The sequence below is a fragment of the Pan paniscus genome, chromosome 1 (genome assembly GCF_029289425.2).
Source record: "Pan paniscus chromosome 1, NHGRI_mPanPan1-v2.0_pri, whole genome shotgun sequence".
NCBI lineage: Eukaryota > Metazoa > Chordata > Mammalia > Primates > Hominidae > Pan > Pan paniscus.
Window position 1 is genome coordinate 69,357,184 of NC_073249.2, and position 21,951 is coordinate 69,379,134.

The 21,951-nt window shown below is 36.5% G+C and overlaps 1 protein-coding gene across 1 annotated transcript in view; it reads left to right on the plus strand.

The window, feature by feature from the left end:
- ACBD6 (acyl-CoA binding domain containing 6) overlaps nt 1-21,951 on the plus strand; it is a 216,953-nt gene that overhangs the window by 100,400 nt on the left and 94,602 nt on the right. The window contains exon 6 of the mRNA XM_003824722.5: nt 7,599-7,688. Coding sequence (XP_003824770.1) covers nt 7,599-7,688 — 90 coding nt within the window. The remainder of the gene's footprint in view (nt 1-7,598; nt 7,689-21,951) is intronic.

Below are 21,951 nucleotides of genomic sequence, written 5' to 3' on the forward strand. Positions count from 1 at the left end.
ATAGAAAAGCAAAAGATTTAAGAAGCAGGGTCGGTATACTGAGACTAAATTTATGCAGTTATGTGAGATTTGAGAAAGGAAGGAAGAAAAAATGCATCCTCTTAAATCACTTTCTATATCAGGGTATATGTTATTTTGGTTATATAGTTGATTAAGATGTTAATTTGAAGGAACTTTATTCACACTAATGACTGAGAAATGCGTTACAAATTGTCTATTACGCTTATTTGCATTCATGTAGGCAGTGCCATTTAAAAATCAAGTCTATGGTCATGCGTTGCATCAGAAACTTAGATTTGATACAAAATCAGAAAATAGTGAAAGTAGCTTAAATCCTATGAGCTTTGGCAACTTATTTTGGGTATTTTTAAATTGTGGTAAAATATACATAAAATGTATCATTTTAATCATTTTTAAATCTACAGTTCTCTGTCATTAAATATGCTCACATGAGGCCGGGCGCTGTGGCTCACGCTTGTCATCCTAGCACTTTGGGAGGCCAAGGCAGGTGGATCACCTGAGGTCAGGAGTTCAAGACCAGCCTGGCCAACATAGTGAAACCCCATCTCTACTAAAAATACAAAAATTAGCTGAGCATGGTGGCACATGCCTGTAGTCCCAGCTGCTTGGGAGGCTGAGGCAAGAGAATCACTTGAACCAAGGAGGCAGAGGTTGCAATGAGCTGAGATCGTGCCACTGGACTCCAGCCTGGGCGACAAAGTGAGACTCCGTCTCAAAAATATACATATATATATATATATATATATTTTTTTTTTTTTTTCACATGAGCCAAGTGTAGTGGCTCATGCTTTCAGGCACAAGGAATTCTTGAGTGCAGGAGTTTAAGACTAGGCTAAGCAACATAGTGAGATCCCGTCTCGTAATAAAAAATGAATAAATAAAACAATACATTCACATGTGTAACCACCACCACCATACAACTTTTTTATCTTCCCCAATTGAAACTCTGTACCAAGCCAGGTGTGGTAGCTGATGCCTTAATCTCAGCACTTTGGGAGGCTGAGGTGGGCAGATCACCTGAGGTCAGGAGTTCGAGACCAGCTTGACCAACATGGTGAAACCCCGTTTCTACTGAAAATACAAAAATTAGTCAGGCGTGGTGCTGCACTTCTGTAATCCCAGCTACTCGGGAGGCTGAGGCAGGAGAATCTCTTGAACCCAGGAGGTGGAGGTTGCAGTGAGCCGAGATCGCACCACTGCACTCCAGCCTGGGTGACAGAGTGAGACTTTGTCTCAAAAAAAAGAAGAAACTCTGTACCCATTAAACACCCCCCATTCCTCCCTTCCCCTGGCCCCTGGCAACTACCATTCTACTTTCTGTCTCTGAATTTGACTACTCCAGGTACTTCATTTAAGTGGAGTCATAACAATATTTGTCCCTTTTGAATGGCTTATTTCACTCAGTGTAACGTCTTCAAGGTTCGTTCATGTTGTAGCATGTGTCAGTTTCCTTGCTTTGTAAGATGAATAATATTCCATTGTATGCATATACCACATTTTGTTTATTCAGATATCCATTGATGGACACTTGGTTTGCTTTTACCTTTTGACTGTTGTGAATTATGCTCTGAACATAGGTGTACAAATTTTTGTTTGATTTTTTTCCCCAAGAATCTATTATGAAAAATGTTAAACATACAGAGAAGTTGAATTTTACAATGAACATCCATATTTCTACCATCTCGATTCTACCATTAATATTTTACTATGCTTGCTTTATCAATATCTAGCCATTCATCATATCTTTTTTATTTTTTGATACATTTTGGAGTACACAGACAACAGTACACTTTCTTCTAAATATTTTAACATGCGTATAACGAACTAGAATTCAGTATTTGGTTTTTCTTTTAAAATAATATTTATATACAATGAAATGCACAAGTCTTAAGTACACATTTGATGAACTTTGACAAATACATATACCTGTGTAACTGAAGTGCCTATCAAGATATAGAACGTTGCTGTCGCCCCAGAAAGTTTCCTCATGCCCCTTCCCAGCCACTGTTTTCTTTTAATCCCAAAAAGGTAACCACCGTTTTGATATTATTCTACCATAGATAAGTTCTGCTTGTTCTCGAACTTTATATATATGGGATTATACATATGTACTCCTCTGTGTAGGGCATCTTTCATTCAGCATAATGCTTTTGAGACTCATCATATTGCTATAGTTCAGTATTTCCTTCTTTTATACTGCTGAATATGTTCCATCATGTGAATATACCATTGTCTTATGATGGATACCTGGGCTGTTTTCATGGCAACTTCCTATTATTATTGCTGTTAATTACCTCCTTTATACAGGATGAAATAATACCTCCCTTTCATATTCCTTCACCCTTAAGTCACTGACATTATAGCTTAGTAATTTCTTGTGAAGGGATTTTTTTTTTCTTTTGAGACAGAGTGTCACTGTGTTGCCCAGGCTGGAGTACAGTGACGTCGATCACGGCTCACTGCAGCCATGACTTCACGGGCTTAAGTGATTCTCCTGTTGAGCTGAGCCTCCTGAGTAGCTGGGACTACAGAAGTGTGCCACCATGCCCAGCTAATTTTTGTAGAGACGGGGTTTCACCATGTTCCTCAGGCTGGTCTCATACTTGCCCGCTTTGGCCTTCCAAAATACTGGGACTATGGGCATGAGCCACCGCACCCAGCCAGATTTTTTAAAGTAGTGTATTCAAAATCTTTCTCAATTTCCTGACAAATAAGCAACACCATTTTTCCCTACCCTAGATCTTTGCCAGTGAAAGAGATCAAGATCCAGTAGTTGCTGATTTTAAGTGTGTATCACACATACTGGTGTGTGATTTTCTTTTTAATGCTCGTAAGTAAATTATCCCACAAGCAGTCATTGGCTTCCATGCTAGGTATATCTTGAGATGTTAGACTATCTTTCAATCTTATTCCTAAGTGTTTGAAACAACGTTGTCATTTCACTGTGGACAGGGAAGTGAAAGAAGGAGGCATTGTGTAATTTCTGGTGATTGCAGGTAGGGGAGTTCTCACTATGGCCAGCTGCTACAGTAGTAGCAGCAAAAGGTAGAAGATAGTACAGAGGAGATGGGGACATTACAGGTTGTTGGTAGTTGAAGTCAAGCTCTACTGCAATTATAAATTGATACCCAATTTTTTTGCAGAGAGAAATTCAGATCTACCTGTTTGCAGTATTTCATTTGCTAATTAGACAGTACCATACCATATACTATATGTGTTTGATAGAATGACAGAAGGACAACTCTTACAAATTTAAATATACCAAATTTGCCATGTTTTTGTCTGTTATACGTATGGTATACATACTTTGTATTTGATCTCAAAATACCGTAAGAACATCAAGACTCATTTTATAATAGAATCTCCTTCCTTCCCTCCTCTCCCCTCCCCTTACCTTTTTTTTTTTTTTTTTTTTTTTTCTGGACAGAATTTTGCTCTGTTGCCCATGCTGGAGTACATTGGCACGATCTCATCTCACTGCAACCTCCACCTCCCAGGTTCAGGCGATTCTCCTGCCTTCACCCTCCCAAGTAGCTGGGATTACAGGCACGCGCACCACCACACCCCACTAATTTTTTGTATTTCTAGTAGAGACAGCATTTCACCATGTTGGCCAGGCTTGTTGCGAACTCCTCACCTCAGGTGATCTTCCCTCCTTGGACTCCCAAAGTGCTGGGATTACAGATGTAAGCCACCGCGCCTGGCCAGAATCTCTTCTCTTTTTTTAAATTTTGTGATATTGAGGAGAAAAGTCTAATTTAAAAAAAAAATTCTACATGGTTTATGGATGAGTTACTAAGGAAATCAGAGAAGCATTTCATATATTAAGATGTGCTCTCTGTATTTTCCAGAAGATATGAAAGTAATACCACTTAATAGGTTAGCTGCTACCCTGCACTTTCAAAGCACTTTAGAGTCATTCATCTGTCTGAGGTAGGACAGTGTTAGCACCCTTGGTTAATAGATGAGAACTCTTTTTCTCCCTGCATCTTACTGTATTTGAGTTCCAGAATTTATTCAGGGCTCTCCAGTGTTCGTGGTCTTCTGGTGGCCTAACAAAGGTTCCTTTTAATAATGGCTCTCCCTCACCAATCTCCTGAATACTTCTGGGATATTTTTCCAGAAGAGTTTTAAAAATTAGAAACAAAGAATTGTCACTTATTTTGGTAGCAATAAAAATAAATTTAACTTGAAAATTTATAAGAGATCATATCACTCATGGAAAAAGATAAAACAATTATATAGACAAATATGTAAAATAGTTCATAAATTTAGATAAAGTCTTAGAAGATATAGCTTTAATGCACACCTAAGTCATGGTTTTCCTTCTGGAGGAGAGATTATGGAATTCTTTACCTAAAATAGTTTAATAATTGTATTGGTCTAGGGTGTTTGTGGTTAACAAAGAGAAAGGAAAGAAACCACAGGTGTTTATTTCCTGATTTTATCATGATTAATTATAAGGATAGCATCTCTGCAAATACTGGTTATGTTAGTGAGTGAATAATAATCTTAAATTAGAGCATGTTTATAGGAATTTTATAATTTGAAGAAGTAAAAGGTATCACAGACACCTCATTTTGCTGGTTTTTGTTCATTTAAATATAGAGCATCTTGAAGGTTAAAATTCCAAAGCCTGATTTGTTTTGTCTGTGTTTATTTACAAGTATGTTTAATCCTACTCTTGTTTTTGAGCTTTTTAATACTGCATGGAATATTAATCATTAGGTGATCTTAATGTAGATATCTTCAGTGCTTCTACAGAAAGTCATTGTCAGAGAATTCATTCTAATTCAAGGTTAATTAGTGTACCATTAAAATAATGTGTTACAAGAATTAATTGCATTGCAGGTCAGAAAATGTGTTAAAAAGTATGGTGTAAATGTCTGAGAGCACATCATCCTTCTTAAAACATTGCTATACATGTGCCCCGCTTCTGGAAAAGATATCCAAAGTGAAAATCACTATGGAGGTCCAGTCATAGGTGTTTCCCCTAAAGTAAATTTTTGGCATCACATGGAAAATTTAAAATATGGGAAATTTAAAATATAACTCCCATTAACAGTAAAATGTGTTGCTTGTCAGCTTTACCATTGAAACAGCTAAGGATTTATATTTTAGCTTTAGTTGATATAACCCTATTGGGTCAAACCTAAGGAAAATTCAGGAACGTGGCTGAGAGATAGAAATTATCTATACATCTTATGGTAAAAGTACAAGACATATTATGTTGTCCTACTTAACTATTACGTAGTTTTTGTAAGTACCCTATGTAAATATATCACACATCGTCTTAACTATGTAGTAACTCTTGTCAATAGTTTAACCTAATAGCCATAAAATGCACACTTAAAATTAGAACTAAAAATGATAGACTTTGAAATTTTGTCTGATTCTTTTAATGTATTAATAAATGCTGTGAAACAATAACATGGACCTGTAGAATATTTTATTCATTAGTATTTATTCAGAGTCTCATTAAAATATCTAATTGTTCATATGGAGGATTTCTGAATTAGAGCCCTAGTAACAGCAGGTCACATTAGAGCTACAAAAATTTTAACATAGGAAACTGCTCTAGTACTCAACGATACATTTTCACCTGGACTTTTAGAATTGTCTCCACTGAAAAATAACTCCTGGCTGGGCGTGGTGGCTCACGCCTGTAATCCCAGCACTTTGGGAGGCCAAGGCAGGCGGATCACAAGGTCAGGAGTTCGAGACCAGCCTGGCCAGCATGGTGAAACCCCATCTCTACTAAAAAGAAATACAAAAATTAGCTGGGCATGGTGGCGGGTCCCTGTAATCCCAGCTATTTGGGAGGCTGAGGCAGAACTGCTTGAAACTGGAAGGCGGAGGTTGCAGTAAGCAGAGATCCCGCCACTGCACTCCAGCCTCGGCAAAAGAGCAAAACTCTGTCTCAAAATAAATAAATAAATAAATAAAAAATAACTCCTAGTGGGCTCTGAACAAGGCAAAATAAATTTTTTTTATTTTGATACTACAATAAATTGTGAATGATTCGACCACACTTTTTCTCTGCTTTCCTCCCTCTTAGGATTTTGTGTAAGCCTATTAAAAAACAGATATTTACAGGTAAATAAAAGTAAATCAAGCAAATGAAAGCAAAAGAAGAAGACAATTTGTAGGGAAGAAGTTTTCCTACTTTGTTTTTTGTTTAAAGAATAGATCCTAGTTTAATTATTTGAAATAATAGGTATGTGAAGAAAGTCTCAATGATAAAAAGAATGTAGGCAGTTTTAGAAAAGCTATTTCTTGAAAGGTGCTTTTTACTTTAAATCAATCCTTGCCCTAGCTTATATCTATTTAAATCTTTTCTAAAATCACATAAAGTAGGGATGTCAACTTAATGTGGAAAAACATTCCATTCTTTATAAATGACAACATCATCACCATCCTCAGAAAGTAGTAAGCCATGCATCACTCATTTATTCAGAAAAGCCCTTAGCTTTTGGGGTTTTGTTTATTCTTTTGAACCAAGTAGGCTTTTTTTCATTAACTAAAACAAGATTTTCTGGCAGTAGAGAATAGAAATAACACACGTAATAGTAACTGTGAGTCTTTGGTAGACAAGTGTTAAAATTAATATTTCATATTTAGTACTTTATCTCCTAATATTTAGTCATCCATTCTCTTTTACAAGTGGCTTTCACAGTCAACTGTTTGGTGATAGACACTGATAGATTGTACTAGTGTTTTTGAGGTATTTCAGAGTGTAAACTTGCAATAGTAAGGAGAAATGCTTATTTTCAAACTGGTTAAATAATCTTTTTAAGGAATGAACTCGAGGAAATTTAGTTATCATACATTTAGATTATGATTTCTACCTAGGTTTAAGTGCTTGCTTTTTTATTCTTATGATTTCTTTCCAGAAAAAAAGAAGAAATGGACATAATATTTAAGAAAACTATATATTTAAAGTACAGTTTACAAAGCATTTTCTTACAGTTCATTTAGTAGGTATTATTTATATTATTGTTGTTATTACTATCATTATCTCCACTCTGTAAGTGAACTGATTGAGCTGAAAGCAGGCATTGGGCTAGTACAGACCCAGAAGTAGATATTGGGGCTTCCTATTGATTGTTTTCATTGTTGTTGTAGTTTTTGAGATGGAGTTTTGCCCTGTCACCCAGGCTGGAGTACAGTGGTACAATCTTGGCCCACTGCAACCTCCGCCTCCCGAGTTCAAGCGATTCTCCTGCCTCATCCTCCCAAGTAGCTGGGATTACAAGCACCCATCACCATGCCCAGCTACTTTTTGTATTTTTAGCAGAGTCAGGGTTTCACCATGTTGGCCAGGCTGGTCTCGAACTCTTGACCTCAAGTGATCCACCCACCTCGGACTTTCAAAGTGCTGGGATTACAGGCATGAGCCACCATGCCCTGCCCCATTGATTGTTTATTGCTTTTTCCATAGTGCATTTTTTATATCAATCATTCTTAGAATAATTAACCCATAATTTTTTATATTTCCTTGTCTTTCTTAAAACATTATATCTTTTACATGGCTCCACAACTGAGATAACAAATTCATTTATCTTCTGTGTTTTTAGGGTAGGACTCTACTTCACTGGGCCTGTGATCGAGGACATAAGGAACTAGTCACAGTCTTGCTGCAACATAGAGCTGACATTAACTGTCAGGTAAGAGTGATGAAGAAGAGCTTTTATTTTTTAAATTGAAGTATAATTCGCATAACATAAAATTTACCAGATTAACTCTTTTGAAATGTGCAATTCAGTGGCGTTTAGTACATTTCACAATGTTGTGTAATCATTGCTACTATATAGTTCCGTAATACTGTTGTCACCGCAAAAGAAAACCCTGTTCCCACTAAGCAGTCACTTTTTAACATTTTTTTTATTTCTCCCCTTGCCCCAGACCTTGGCAACCACTAGTCTGCTTTCTGTTTCTATAGATTTGCCTATTCTGGATATTTTATATAAATGGGAATCATAAAATTTATGGTTGTGTTTGACTTCTTTTACTTAGCATAAAGTTTTGAAGGTGTATCTATATTGTAACATGTAACAATACCTCATTCCTTTTTATGGCTGAATTTTTTGGATATTCCACATGTTGTTTATCCATTAATCAATTGATGGTCAGCTTGAGTTGTTTCTGTCTTTTGGCTGTTGTGAATAATGCCACTGTGAACATTTGTGTCCTTGTATTTTTATTTGAATACCTGTTGTCAGTTCTTTTGGTTGTAGACATAGGAGTGGAGTTACTGGGTCATATAGTAATTTAATGTTTAACTTTTTGAGCAACTGACAAACTGTTTTCCATAGGAGCTACACCATTTTTCATGCCCAGCACCTGTGTATGATGCTTCCAGTTTCACCACATCCTCACCAATACTTGTTATTTTTGCTTTTTTAAAAATAACTATCTTAGTGGGTATGAAGTGATATCTCATCATGGTATAATTTTGATTTACGTTTCCCTAATGACTAATGATATGGAGTACCTTTTCATATGCTTGTTGACTATTTGCATATCTTTTCTGGAGAAATGTCTGTTTAAGTCTTTGCCCATTTTAAAGTGATTTGTCTTTTTGTTGTTGAGTTGTAGGAGTGCTTTATATATTCTGGATACTAGACCCTTATCAGATACATGATTTGCAAGTGTCTTCTCCCTTTTTGTGGGTTTTCTCTTTATTTTCTTGATAGTGTCTTTTGATGCACAGGTTGTAAATTTTGATGAACTCTAATTTATCATTTGTTTTCTCTTTTTTCCTTTTGTTTATGTTGTCATACGTTAGAAACCATTGCCAAATCCAAGGTCATTAAAATTTACCCCTTTCCAGAACCTAAGGTTTTGGTTTTCTTCCTCTTTTTTATTGTGGTAAAATACTCATAGCATAAAATTTACCATTTTAACAATTTTAAGTGTATAGTTATGTGGCATTAAATACATTTATATTGTGTGTGCCCATCACCACCACCCATCTCCAGAACTTTTTCATCTCTCCCAACTGAAACTCTAACCATTAAACACTAATTTCCCATTCCTCCATTCCCTCAGCCCCTGGCAACTACCATTCTACTTTCTATTTCTGTGAATTTGACTACTCTAGGTACCTCATATAAGTGGAATCATACAATATTTGTCCTTTTTTGACTGGCTATTTCACTCAGCATAACATCATCAAGGTTCATCCATGTGGTTGCATGTGTCAAAATTTCCTTCCCTTTTAAAGCCGATTATTATTTGTATGTATTTACCATACTTTGTTTATTCCAATATCTGTGGCACTTGGTTTGCTTTTACCTTTTGGCGATTATGAATAAGGATGATGTGAAAATGTCTGTTCAAGTCCCTGCTTTCACTTCTTTTGAGTATATACCCTAGAAATAGAATTGCTCGATCATATAATTCTACGTTTAATTTTTTGAGGAATTGCCATATTGTTTCCCACAGTAGCTGCACCATTTTACATTCCCACCAGTAATACACAGATATTCAAATTTCTCCGCATCCTTGTCCACACTTGTTATTTTCTGTGCTTTTGACAGTAGACATCCTAATGACTGATTTGGGTACCTTTTATTTCATTTTCTTGCCTAATTGCTCTGGCTGGGCCTTTCAGTACTAGGTTGAATAGAAGTGGTAACATAGGCATCTTTGTCTTTTTACACTTAGGTTCTGGAAAAAGCTAAAAATAAAAATTAAAAAAAAATCACACAACACTGGTGTTACCATAAATCATGGTAATATCGTCATTAAATTTGACTACCAAATCTTCTGGTCTTTATCTTCAGAATACCTCCTATTTCACAGAGAAAGTAGAATAAATGTTTATCACCAACCCAGATCTCAGCCAGTAGCTCCAGACACACATATCTCTTCTTTGATATCCCTCAGACACTTCAAACACACAATATCTAACACTAAACACCAGCATCCCTCAACAGTCCACCCTTCCCTGCCCACTACTCACCATAATTGGCACCATCATCCAACCAGTTCCCAGGAGAATGTATCATAATTTAGTTAACTAGTACCATGTAAATGGACTGTAACAATTTATACTTCCACCAGCAGTGTGTGAGAGAATTCCTGTTTCTCTAGCCATGCCAAATAGTTCATCATAACACTTTTTGTTCTCTGCCTGTTTGATGAATGATGAATGGTATATCATATTTTTAATATAGCTTTTCCTCAGTTTCCCATTGTATTGATGGTATTTTTCTCCTTACAGGAACTTTTTATATAGTAAGGAAAATTTGCACTTTCTTTGTGATATAGGTGTTTAAATTTTCCCCCACATTTTCTTCTAGTACTTTCATTATTTCGTGGTTTTTATCAACTCATCTATAATTGATATATGTATCCTATGTATGTAATAGGAATTTTACTTTTGTCCAGATGGTGCCAACTTTATTTTTGTCCAGATGACTAGCCAGTTCCAGTAATGTTTATGGAATAATTGGTATCTTTTCTATAGCAATTTGAACTGTCTTATCATAGTCTCAATTCTTTTATGTATTTCAGTCTATCTTAGGGGCTTGTTCTTCCATTCCATTGCTCTGGTTTTCTGTTCATGTATTTGTGCTACACTGTTTTAAGTATTATAGCTTCAAAATATATTTTTAAATCTGGTTGGGCAAATTCCTTCACTACTCATTCAAAATACTTTCTACTATTTTTGCTTATTTATTTTTCTGTGTAAATTTCAAAGTCATTTTTTCAACATCCAGCTTTCCCTAACCACTATTACCACTAAATTAAAACAACAAAGAAAAAAAAAACTGGCCAGATGCGATGGCTCATGCCTGTAATTCTAGCACTTTAGGGGGCTGAGTCAGGAGGATCACTTGAGGCCAGGAGTTTGAGACTAGCCTGGGCAACATAGTGAGACCCCATCTCCACACATTTTTTTTTTTAATTAGATGTAGTGGTGGGTGCCTGTAGTCCTAACTACTCTGGAGGCTGTGGTGGGAGGATCACTTGAGCCCAGGAGTTTGAGGTTACAGTGAACTATGATTGTGCCACTGCATTCCATCCTGGGTGACAGAGCACAAGACCCTCTCTCTAAAAAACAACAAAACAGTTTTTTTAACCAAACATATTGTTTGGAGGTATTGTATATGGAAATTTCCCCAAGTTAGGCATTGCCTGAGGTTTTTGCCTTGCGGATTTCTTACGTTCTATTTGTTTGGATAGTGTGAGACAAACAATCCAAAAACTATAGGTGGCTTTATAGAACATTCTTTACTAAACACTAAGCTTTAATGCAAAGTAAAAGTTCCGTGTAGGTTTTTAGGACGGATCTGTTATAATTATATGCCTGGCACAATGTTTTCCTTTTGATTCTCTTTTGACAATCATAATCTATACAATCTAACCTTAGTTAATGGGATGCTTTTGGCTTTTCCAGTTTGAGTTGCTAACATGCTTCGAAGTCAGAGGGCTTCTGGAGATTAGCGCTCAGAATAACTCTTTTGCTTGTAATATCTTCTTTGGTTTTGTTATTGAAAACGCTTTTCAAATATAGACAATACAAACATAATAAATGGAAGGAAAGGTTCATCTCCCTCATGACTCTATATTTCTTAAACAACATTATTATTGACTGGCCTATTGGTTGCCAAAAAGGAAAATCAATTTTATTAGAAGTATTTGCTTGGCCACAGATCTTGGTACTAACTCAGCACAGACAGTCTGATGTTATCAACTATCTGAAGACTAATTTTTACCATTAGTCTGAAACGAAGCAGTAATTAGAGATATGTCAAAGTCTACTCTGTGTTTTCCTGTCATTTTTTACCCTTCAGTCTATCTCATACATTTTTTTTTATACTGCGGCTTCTATGTTGTGTGACTGTGATGGAATTGAAACTTGAAATTTTATTTCTAAGAAAGATGCTGTATAGATTTCATTTGTTATCTGACAGTATTATGGATACAGTTTTGTCTCTTCCACTGCTTGGTATTGATTTTTAATTCCACTCTGGAAGTTAGGTTCTTGCCACATTTGGGATTAGGATATGGCTTTCGTGCGTGCGCGTGCGCGCGCACACACACACACCCTTCTCTGACTTCTTGAGTAACTTTAATTTTTCAAGCCCTGAAGAGAGATTAAAACTACCCCCCAAAGCACATTAAAAGGTATTTGAATGCTGAACATTTATTGGTAGGAGGAGTAGGAGCATCTGTGGTGTATGTGTCAGTACTGTGTACTGGTGTTATGCAGTTTAAAAGAAAAACATTTTGTTTTAAGTGGTACAGAAATGTGTAAAGGCTTTATGACATATAAATTGTATAAGCTTATGGTTTATAGACTAGCCCTGTGCCCTCTCAGTGAATACCTTGTTCCTGTCTGTGTCTTATAAAAGATTTCAAAAACATGAGAAAAGTATAAAGCAATAAATAAAACCATCTGTAATCCCATTACATAGTACGTATCTGTGTGGGGAGGGGTGGGTTGGGTAGGATATAACAAGTATTCAGTGTTTACTATGTGTCAAGAATTTTATGTGCATTGTCTCTTTTAGTCATTGCATCAATCCCATAATGTGCATATATTATGCTCTACATTTTACTGGTGAAGAAACAGGAGCCTAAAGAAGTTATAGAGCTAGTGAAGGCCAAAGCCTAGATTTGAATATTCTGACTCCAAAGCCCAAGCTCTTAACCTATTCATTGTAAAATTTGTATTTCATTTTCATCTTTTTTCTACTTACATGTATATATTTTAAAGCTATTTAGTATAATATTGTACATAAAGTTTTTACTTCATTATTTAAAATTATTAAGTCAAAAATAAATTCAGTGAGGTAATGTACACAAATCTTAAGGATACAGCACAGTGTGTTTTACATACATATACACACACACACACATCTATACACATACCCTTGTGTAACTACCACCTATTTCAAATTAGAACATTCCTGGAACCTCTAGAAAGTTTGTTCCCTAAAGTTACTTCCTGTCAATATGCATCCTTCACTTCCACCCTGAGGTGACTATTATTCTGAACTTCTGTGACCCCTGATTAGTTCTAACTCTTCTTAAAATTCAAATATTTGGAATAATAAAGTATATATACTTTTGGATTAAGCTTATTATGTTCAACATAACATTTGTGAGAGTCATTCATGTTACATGTATCAATTGTTCCCTTATTGCTGTATAACATTTCATTGCGGGTATATACCACGATTTTATCTGTTCTGTTGATGGACATTTAGGTGTCTTTTTTTTCCTTCAGTGTCTGGCTATTATGAATAAAGGGGCTGTGAGCTTTCTTGAATGTAGACATATACACATATATTTTCATTCCTCTTAGGTATATACCTAGGAGTAGAATTGCTGGGTCATAGCATAACTCTTATGTTTAACCTTTTGAGGAACTGCTTGTTGTTTTTCAGAGAGGCTGCACCATTTTATATTCTCAGCAGTGATGTATGAGAGTTCTAGTTTCTCCACATCCTTGCCAATACTTGTTATCATCTGTCTTGTTGATTATAGCCACCCTAAGGTATGGGAAGTAGCATCTCACTGTGGTTTTGATTTTCATTTCCTTGATGGTTAATGATATTGAGCATCTTTTCATGTACTCATTGGTCATTTGTATACGTTCATTGTGGAAATTTCTATTCAGATTTTGTGCTTATTTTTAAAATTGTGTTATTTGTCTCTTTATTATTGAGTTATAAGAGTTATATGTTTTGGATACAAGTCCCGTTTCAGATGTATGATTTGCAGATACTTTCTTCAGTTCATTGAATTGTCTTTTTACTTGCTTGATAGTGTCCTTTAAAACATAAAAGTTTTAGATTTTTATGATCTTATTTATTTTTGTTGTTGTTGTTTGTGGTTTTAAGAAATCATTGTCTAATCAAAGATCATGATGATTAAGCCTTTTTCTTCTAAGAATTTTATAGTGTTATCTCTTACATTGAAGTCTTTGATTATTTTGAGTTAATTGGGTAGAGTGTGAAGTAGGGGTCTAACTTCATTCTTTTACATATGGATATCCAGTTGTTTCACCACCATTATTGAAAAGACTGTTCTTTCCCCCATTAAGTCATTGTAGCACTCTTGTCAAAAATAAATTTGTTTATAAATATGAGGGTTTATTTCTAGATTCTTAATTTTATTCCATTGATCAGTATGTCTTTCCTTATGTTAATACCACACAGTCTTGATTACTATGGCTTTGTAGTAAGTTTTGAAATTGAGAAGTGTTATTCTTCCGCCTTTTTTCAAGGTTGTTTTGGCTATTCTGGGCCCCGTGAATTTCCATGTGAATTTTAGGATCAGTTTGTTCATTTTTGCCAAAAAGGCAGTGAAGACTTTAATAAGAATTGTGTGAACTCCCATTCACAATTGTTTCAAAGAGAATAAAATACCTAGGAATACAACTTACAAGGGACGTGAAGGACCTCTTCAAGGAGAACTACAAACCACTGCTCAATCAAATAAAAGAGGATACAAACAAATGGAAGAACATTCCATGCTCATGGGTAGGAAGAATCAATATCATGAAAATGGCCATACTGCCCAAGGTAATTTATAGATTCAATGCCATCCCCATCAAGCTACCAATGACTTTCTTCACAGAATTGGGAAAACCTACTTTAAAGTTCATATGGAACCAAAAAAGAGCCTGCATCTCCAAGTCAATCCTAAGCCAAAAGAACAAAGCTGGAGGCATCACGCTACCTGACTTGAAACTATACTACAAGGCTACAGTAACCAAAACAGCATGGTACTGGTATCAAAACAGAAATATAGATCAATGGAACAGAACAGAGCCCTCAGAAATAACGCCGCGTATCTACAACTATCTGATCTTTGACAAACCTGAGAAAAACAAGCAATGGGGAAAGGATTCCCTATTTAATAAATGGTGCTGGGAAAACTGGCTAGCCGTATGTAGAAAGCTGAAACTGGATCCCTTCCTTACACCTTCTACAAAAATTAATTCAAGATGGATTAAAGACTTAAACGTTAGACCTAAAACCATAAAAACCCTAGAAGAAAACCTAGGCATTACCATTCAGGACATAGGCATGGGCAAGAACTTCATGTCTAAAACACCAAAAGCAATGGCAACAAAAGCCAAAATTGACAAATGGGATCTAATTAAACTAAAGAGCTTCTGCACAGCAAAAGAAACTACTATCAGAGTGAACAGGCAACCTACAAAATGGGAGAAAATTTTCACAACCTACTCATCTGACAAAGGGCTAATATCCAGAATCTACAATGAACTCAAACAAATTTGCAAGAAAAAGACAAACAACCCCATCAAAAAGTGGGCAAAGGACATGAACAGACACTTCTCAAAAGAAGTCATTTATGCAGCCAAAAAACACGTGAAAAAATGCTCACTGTCACTGGCCATCAGAGAAATGCAAATCAAAACCACAATGAGATATCATTTCACACCAGTTAGAATGGCAATCATTAAAAAGTCAGGAAACAACAGGTGCTAGAGAGGATGTGGAGAAATAGGAACACTTTTACACTGTTGGTGGGACTGTAAACTAGTTCAACCATTGTGGAAGTCAGTGTGGCAATTCCTCAGGAATCTAGAACTAGAAATACCATTTGACCCAGTCATCCCATTACTGGGTATATACCCAAAGGACTATAAATCATGCTGCTATAAAGACACATGCACACGTATGTTTACTGAGGCACTATTCACAATAGCAAAGACTTGGAACCAACCCAAATGTCCAACAATGATAGACTGGATTAAGAAAATGTGGCACATATACACCATGGAATACTATGCAGCCATAAAAAATGATGAATTCATGTCCTTTGTAGGGACATGGATGAAATTGGAAATCATCATTCTCAGTAAACTATCGCAAGGACGAAAAACCAAACACCGCATGTTCTCACTCATAGGTGGGAATTGAACAATGAGAACGCATGGACACAGGAAGGGGAACATCACACTCTGGGGCCTGATGTGGGGTGGGGGGAGGGGGGAGGGATAACATTAGGAGATATACCCAATGCTAAATGACGAGTCAGTGGGTGCAGCACACCAGCATGGCACATGTATACATATGAAACTAACCTGCACGTTGTGCACATGTACCCTCAAACTTAAAGTATAATAATAAAAAAATTGCATTGAATCTATAGATCAGCTTGGGGAATAGTACCATCTTAAAATATTAAGTCCATGAATACATGATGCCTTCCCATTTATTTAGGTCTTATTTAATTTCTTTCATTGATCTTTTATAGTTTTCAGTGTACAAGTCTTGCACTTCTTTTGTTAAATTTATTACTAAGTATTTTATGTTTTTAATGTTATAAATGAAATTGTTTTCTTCATTTCCTTTTCTGATTGTTCATTTTTAATGTATAGAGATACAATTAATTTTTGGCCAGGCATGATGGGTCACACCTGTAATCCCAGCACTTTGGAAGGCCAAGGCAGGAGGATCACTTGAGGCCAGGAGTTTGAGACTGGCCTGGGCAACATAGTGACTCTGTGTTGCTACAAAAATTAAAAAAAAGAAAATTGATCTGTGTTTATTGATCTGTATCCTGCATTCTTTCTGAATGCTTCTATTAGTTCTGACAGTTTGTTAGTGGATTCCTTATAATTTTTATATACAAGATTATATCATTTGCAAATAGAGATAGTTGTATTAGCTGCATAAAACCAGATGGGAAATACTCCTTTATTCTCTGAAAGAGTGCATTTAAGATTAGTATTAACTATTCTTTAATGCTTAGATGAGGGGTCTTCAGTTCCGGATAAGACTTATTTCTGCCTGTTCTTCCTATTCAGTTCAGATTTAAAACCCTGGACATACACAGCAAATAAACATAAGAAGACTAAAGGGTTAGAAGAAGAGAGCTGACTGACTAGGGACCTCAAGAATTGAGAAATGACCCTGTGGTGATTTCTCTGGGTTTTCTTTTTTCTTTTTTTTTTTTTTTGAGACGGAGTCTCGCTCTGTCACCCAGGCTGGAGTGCCGTGGCTCGATCTTGGCTCACTGTAAGCTCCGCCTCCTGGGTTCACGCCATTCTCCTGCCTCAGCCTCCCGAGTAGCTGGGACTACAGGTGCCCACCATCATGCCCGGCTAATTTTTTTGTATTTTTAGTAGAGACGGGGTTTCATCATGTTAACCAGGATGGTCTCAATCTCCTGACCTTGTGATCCGCCCACCTCGGCCTCCCAAAGTGGTGGGATTACAGGTGTGAGCCACCGTGCCCGGCTTCTCTGGGTTTTCTTTTTGTTTCTTTATAAGCTGAAGTGGGCTCTGGAGAAGCCCACAACCCAGAAATACCAATGGGTGCAGATAAGAAAAGCCTGTTATCTCTTGCCAAAGGACAGGAAAAGGGGCAATCTAAAAGAACAGAACTTTTCAACAATACCACCCTACCCCAGCCAAATACATGGAGGAAGAATATGCCACCCCCTTGCTTGGAGGCTGAAAGGGAAGCCTACACATCCTCTGGCTGGTGGTAGCAAGCAGTGCTTCTCTTCCTCATCAAGGTGTTATCAACAGATGCTGAATGAGTACCCTGAGCTTTCAGTTCCTGCCCAGTGGTAGCAGGGAGTGATTTCCTTTCCTCACCAGGGTGGTGCCAGAAGAGGCCAAATGGGAAGCCTAGACTTTCATCTCCTGCCCAGAGGTAGCAGATGATACTCCCCTTCTGTCATAAGTGTGGTGTCAGTGGAGACCAAGTGGTAAGCTTGGATATCCATCACCTCCCACCCTGGAATTAAAAGCAATAATAAGGTAGTACTTCTCCCCTTCCCAAATAGGGAGTGATGGTGTGGGGGAGAATTTTAGAGAGGAGGGAGCTGGAGAAAGCGATGCTTTAAACTTGTATGTAGAGTCCTGGAAAGGTCCCAGAGTGACTCGTACATTATACTGACCAAAATTAACATGACAGAAGGGTTGAGAACTGAACTACAGTGTGGAATAGTGCCTACATTTTCACATTGACCTCTAAGTAGCACACAAGCAAGGCAGACCCAAATAGTACTATAAGGGCTCTGAAAATGAAATTATTGTTGGAACTACAACTCCTAAAAGTAGATCAGGAGCTGCACAAGAAACCCAAATAGAGAAACTGCCTGCTAAACTAGAAGATTTAAATAGAATACAGATTCGCATACTCAAAATTGAAAATTACTCATCATACCAAGAACCTGGGAAATCACAACTCAAATGATAAAAGGAGGTCAACATACGCCAAACAGTGACATGTTGAAATTATCTGACAAAGATTTTAGAGCAGTCATCATAAAAATGTTTCAATGAGTAGTTACAAACATTCTTGAAACAAGTGGAAAAAACAGAAAATCTCAGCAAAGGAATAGGAGATCTAAAAAGGAACTAAATAGAAATTATAGAATTGCAAATATAATAGCTGAAATAAAAATTCACTGGATGCACTCAATACTAGATGGAAATGATAAAAAGATCAGTGAACTTAAAGCAATAGAAAGTATATAATTTGAATAACAGAGAGAAGTAGATGGAAAAGAAATTAACAGAGGCTCCAGGACTGTGGGACAATTGTAAAAGATCTAACTTTTTTTGTCATCAGAGTGCTAGAAGGAGAGGAGAAAGAGTGTGGAACTACAAGAAATATTCGAAGAGTTACTGGCTGAAAACTTCCCAAATTTGATAAAAGGCATAAACCTATAGATTTAAGAAGCTGAGAGAACCATAGACAGATATACCTGACAAAATCCACAGCAAGACACATTAAAATCAAGCTTTGGAAAATTAATGAGAAAAAAACAACAACAACATTGAAAGCAGTTAAAGTACACTGCAGATGCTCCTCAACTTATGATGGGCATACATCCTGATAAACCCATCATAAGTTGAAAATATCATAAGTTGAAAATACACTTAATACACCTAACTTATCTCATAGCTTAACTACTGAATGTGGTTTTTGTTTGTTTTTTGAGACAGTGTCTAGCTCTGTCGCCCAGGCTGGAGTGCAGTGGTGCAATCTTGGCTCACTGCAACCTCTGCCTCTTGGGTTCAAGCTATTCTCCAACCTCGGCCTCTAGAGTAGCTGGGGCTACAGGTACGCACCACCATGCCTGGCTAATTTTTGTATTTTTAGTAGAGACAGGGTTTCACCATGTTGGCCAGGCTGGCCTCAAACTTCTGACCTCAAGTGGTCCACCCGCCTCGGCCTCCCAAAGTGCTGGGATTACAGGTGTGAGCCATTGCACCCAGCCTTTTCTATCCTTTTACTTGTACCCTATCTGTATGTGTTAGTCTACTTGGTCTGCTGTAACAAAATACACAGACTGAATAGCATAAACAACAGCCATTTATTCCCACAGTTCTGGAGGTTCTAAATCAAAGATAAAGGCGCCAACAGGGTTGGTTTCTGGTGAGGCCTCTCAACTTGGCTTGTAGATAGCCACCATCTTGCTGGGTCCTCACAGGCCTTTCCTCTGTGCTCATATATGGAGAGATCTCTAGTGTCTCTCTCTCTTCTTGTAAGGGAACCAGCCCTATCACGTTAAGGCCCCACCTTTATAACCTAATTTGACCTTAATTAGCTCTTTAAAGGCCCTATTTCTAAATATAGTCATATTGAGCGTTAGGGCTTCAACATAGGAATTGGGTGTGGGGGAGCACAATTTAGTCCATAACACTGTATCTTTATATTTAAGGCATGTCTCTTATAAACAGTGTGTAGTTGGGTTTTGGTCTTTATCTAGTATGATAATCTTTGTCTTTTAATTGCAGTGTTTAATTCATTTACATTTAATGTAATTACTGGTATGGTTGTGTTTAAGTCTACCAGCTTGCTATTTGTTTTCTGTTTGTCCCATCTGCTCTGTTTCTCTATTTTTTCTTTCCTGACTTCTTTTGTGTTTATAAGTATTTTGTTGCATGTATAGAATGTGTAATGATCAAGTCAGGGTATTTGGGGTATCCATAACCTGGAGAACATTTCAGGTTCTCTCTTCTAACTGCTTTGAAATATACAATGCATTGTTGCTAACTGTAGTAACCCTACTCTGCTATGAAACATTATACCTTCTATCTAACTGTATGTTTATACCTATTGATCAAACTCTTTTCATCACTACCTCTCACCAGCACACTTTTTCCAGCCTCTGGTATCAGTCCTTCTATCCACTACCTTCATGAGATCAACTTTTTTAGCTCCTGCATATGAATGAGAACATGTAAAATTCATCTTTCTGTGTCTGGCTTATTTCAGTTGACATAAGGGCCTCCAGTTCTATCCACATTGCTGCAAATGTCATGATTTCATTCTTTTTCATAGCTGACTAGTATTCCATTGTGTATGCATACCACATTTTCTTTATCCATTCATCTGTAGATGGACACTTCAGTTGATTCCATATCTTTGGTATTGTGAATAGTGCTACAGTGAACATCAAAGTGCAGGTGTACCTTTGATACACTTATTTCTTTTCCTTTCGATAAATACCCAGTAGTGGGATTGCTGAAGTGTATGTTAGTTCTGTTTTTAGTTTTTTATGAAATCTTCATACTGTTGCCCCATAGTGGCTGTACTAATGTACATTCTCACTAACCATGTATAAGAGTTTTTCTCTGCATCCTTGCCAGCATCTGTTAATTTTTAATCTTTTAATAATAACCATTCTAACTGGGATAAGATGGTATCTCGTGGTCTTGATTTACATTTCCCTGATGATTAGTGATGTTAAGCATTTCTTTCATGTAGCTGTTAGCTATTTGTTTGTCTACTTTTGAGAAATGTCTATTGACATCTTTTACTCATTTTTTAATAGGATTATTATTTTTTAACTATTGAATGGTTTGAGTTTCTTGTATATTCTGGATATTAGTCCCTTGTCAGATAATTTGCAGATATTTCCTCACATTCTACAGGTTGACTCTTTACTCTTTTGATTGTTTGCCGTGCAGAAGCTTTGTTGTTTAATATAGTCTCATTTAGCTATTTTTGTTTTTTTTTTTAAATCTCTGCTTTCAAAGTCTTAGCCATAAAACCATTGTCTAGACCAAGTTCCCTATGTTTTCATCTAGTAGTTTTATAGTTGCAGGCCTTATATTTAGGTATTTGATTCATCTTGAGTTGATTTTTATATATGGATCCAGTTTATTCCCTTGCATATGGATATCCAGTTTTTCCAGCACCATTTATTGAAAAGGATGGCCTTCCCTCAATGTATATCCTTGGCATCTTTGTTGAGTATCAGTTGACTCTAAATACCTAGATTTACTTCTGGATTCCCTATTCTGTTCCACTGGTCTGTGTGTCTGTTTTTATACCAATACCATGCTTTTTTGGTTACTATGGCATTATAATATATTTTGAAGTCAGACAGTGTGACGCCTCCAGCTTTGTTCTTTTTGCTCAGGATTGCTTTAGCTATTTGGGCTCTTTTCTGGTTCCATACACATTTTACAATTATTTTTTCTATTTCTGTGAAAAATTACGTCAGTATTTTGATAGGGGTTGCGTTGAATCTGTAGATTACTTTGGGCAGTATGGTCATTTAAACAGTATTCTTCTAACTCATGAGCATGGCATGTCTTTCTATTTTTTTGTGAATTTCTTTTGTCAGTTTTGTAGTTTTCCTTATAGAGATCTTTCACCTCCTTGGTTAAATTTATTCCCAGGTATTTTCTTTATAGCTATTGTAAATGGGATTGCCTTCTTGATTTCTTTCTCAGCTAGTTCATTATTGGGGTACGGAAACCCTACTGATTTTTTATATGTTGATTTTGTATTCAACTTGACTGAATTTGTTTATTAGATCTAAGAGATTTTTGGTGGAGCCTATAGGTTTTTCTAGATATAAGATCATATCATTGTCAAAGAAGGACAGTTTGACTTCAAGTTTTCCTGTTTGGATGGTTTTTCTTTCTTTCTCTTTCCTAATTGCTCTCACTAACACTTCCAGTAC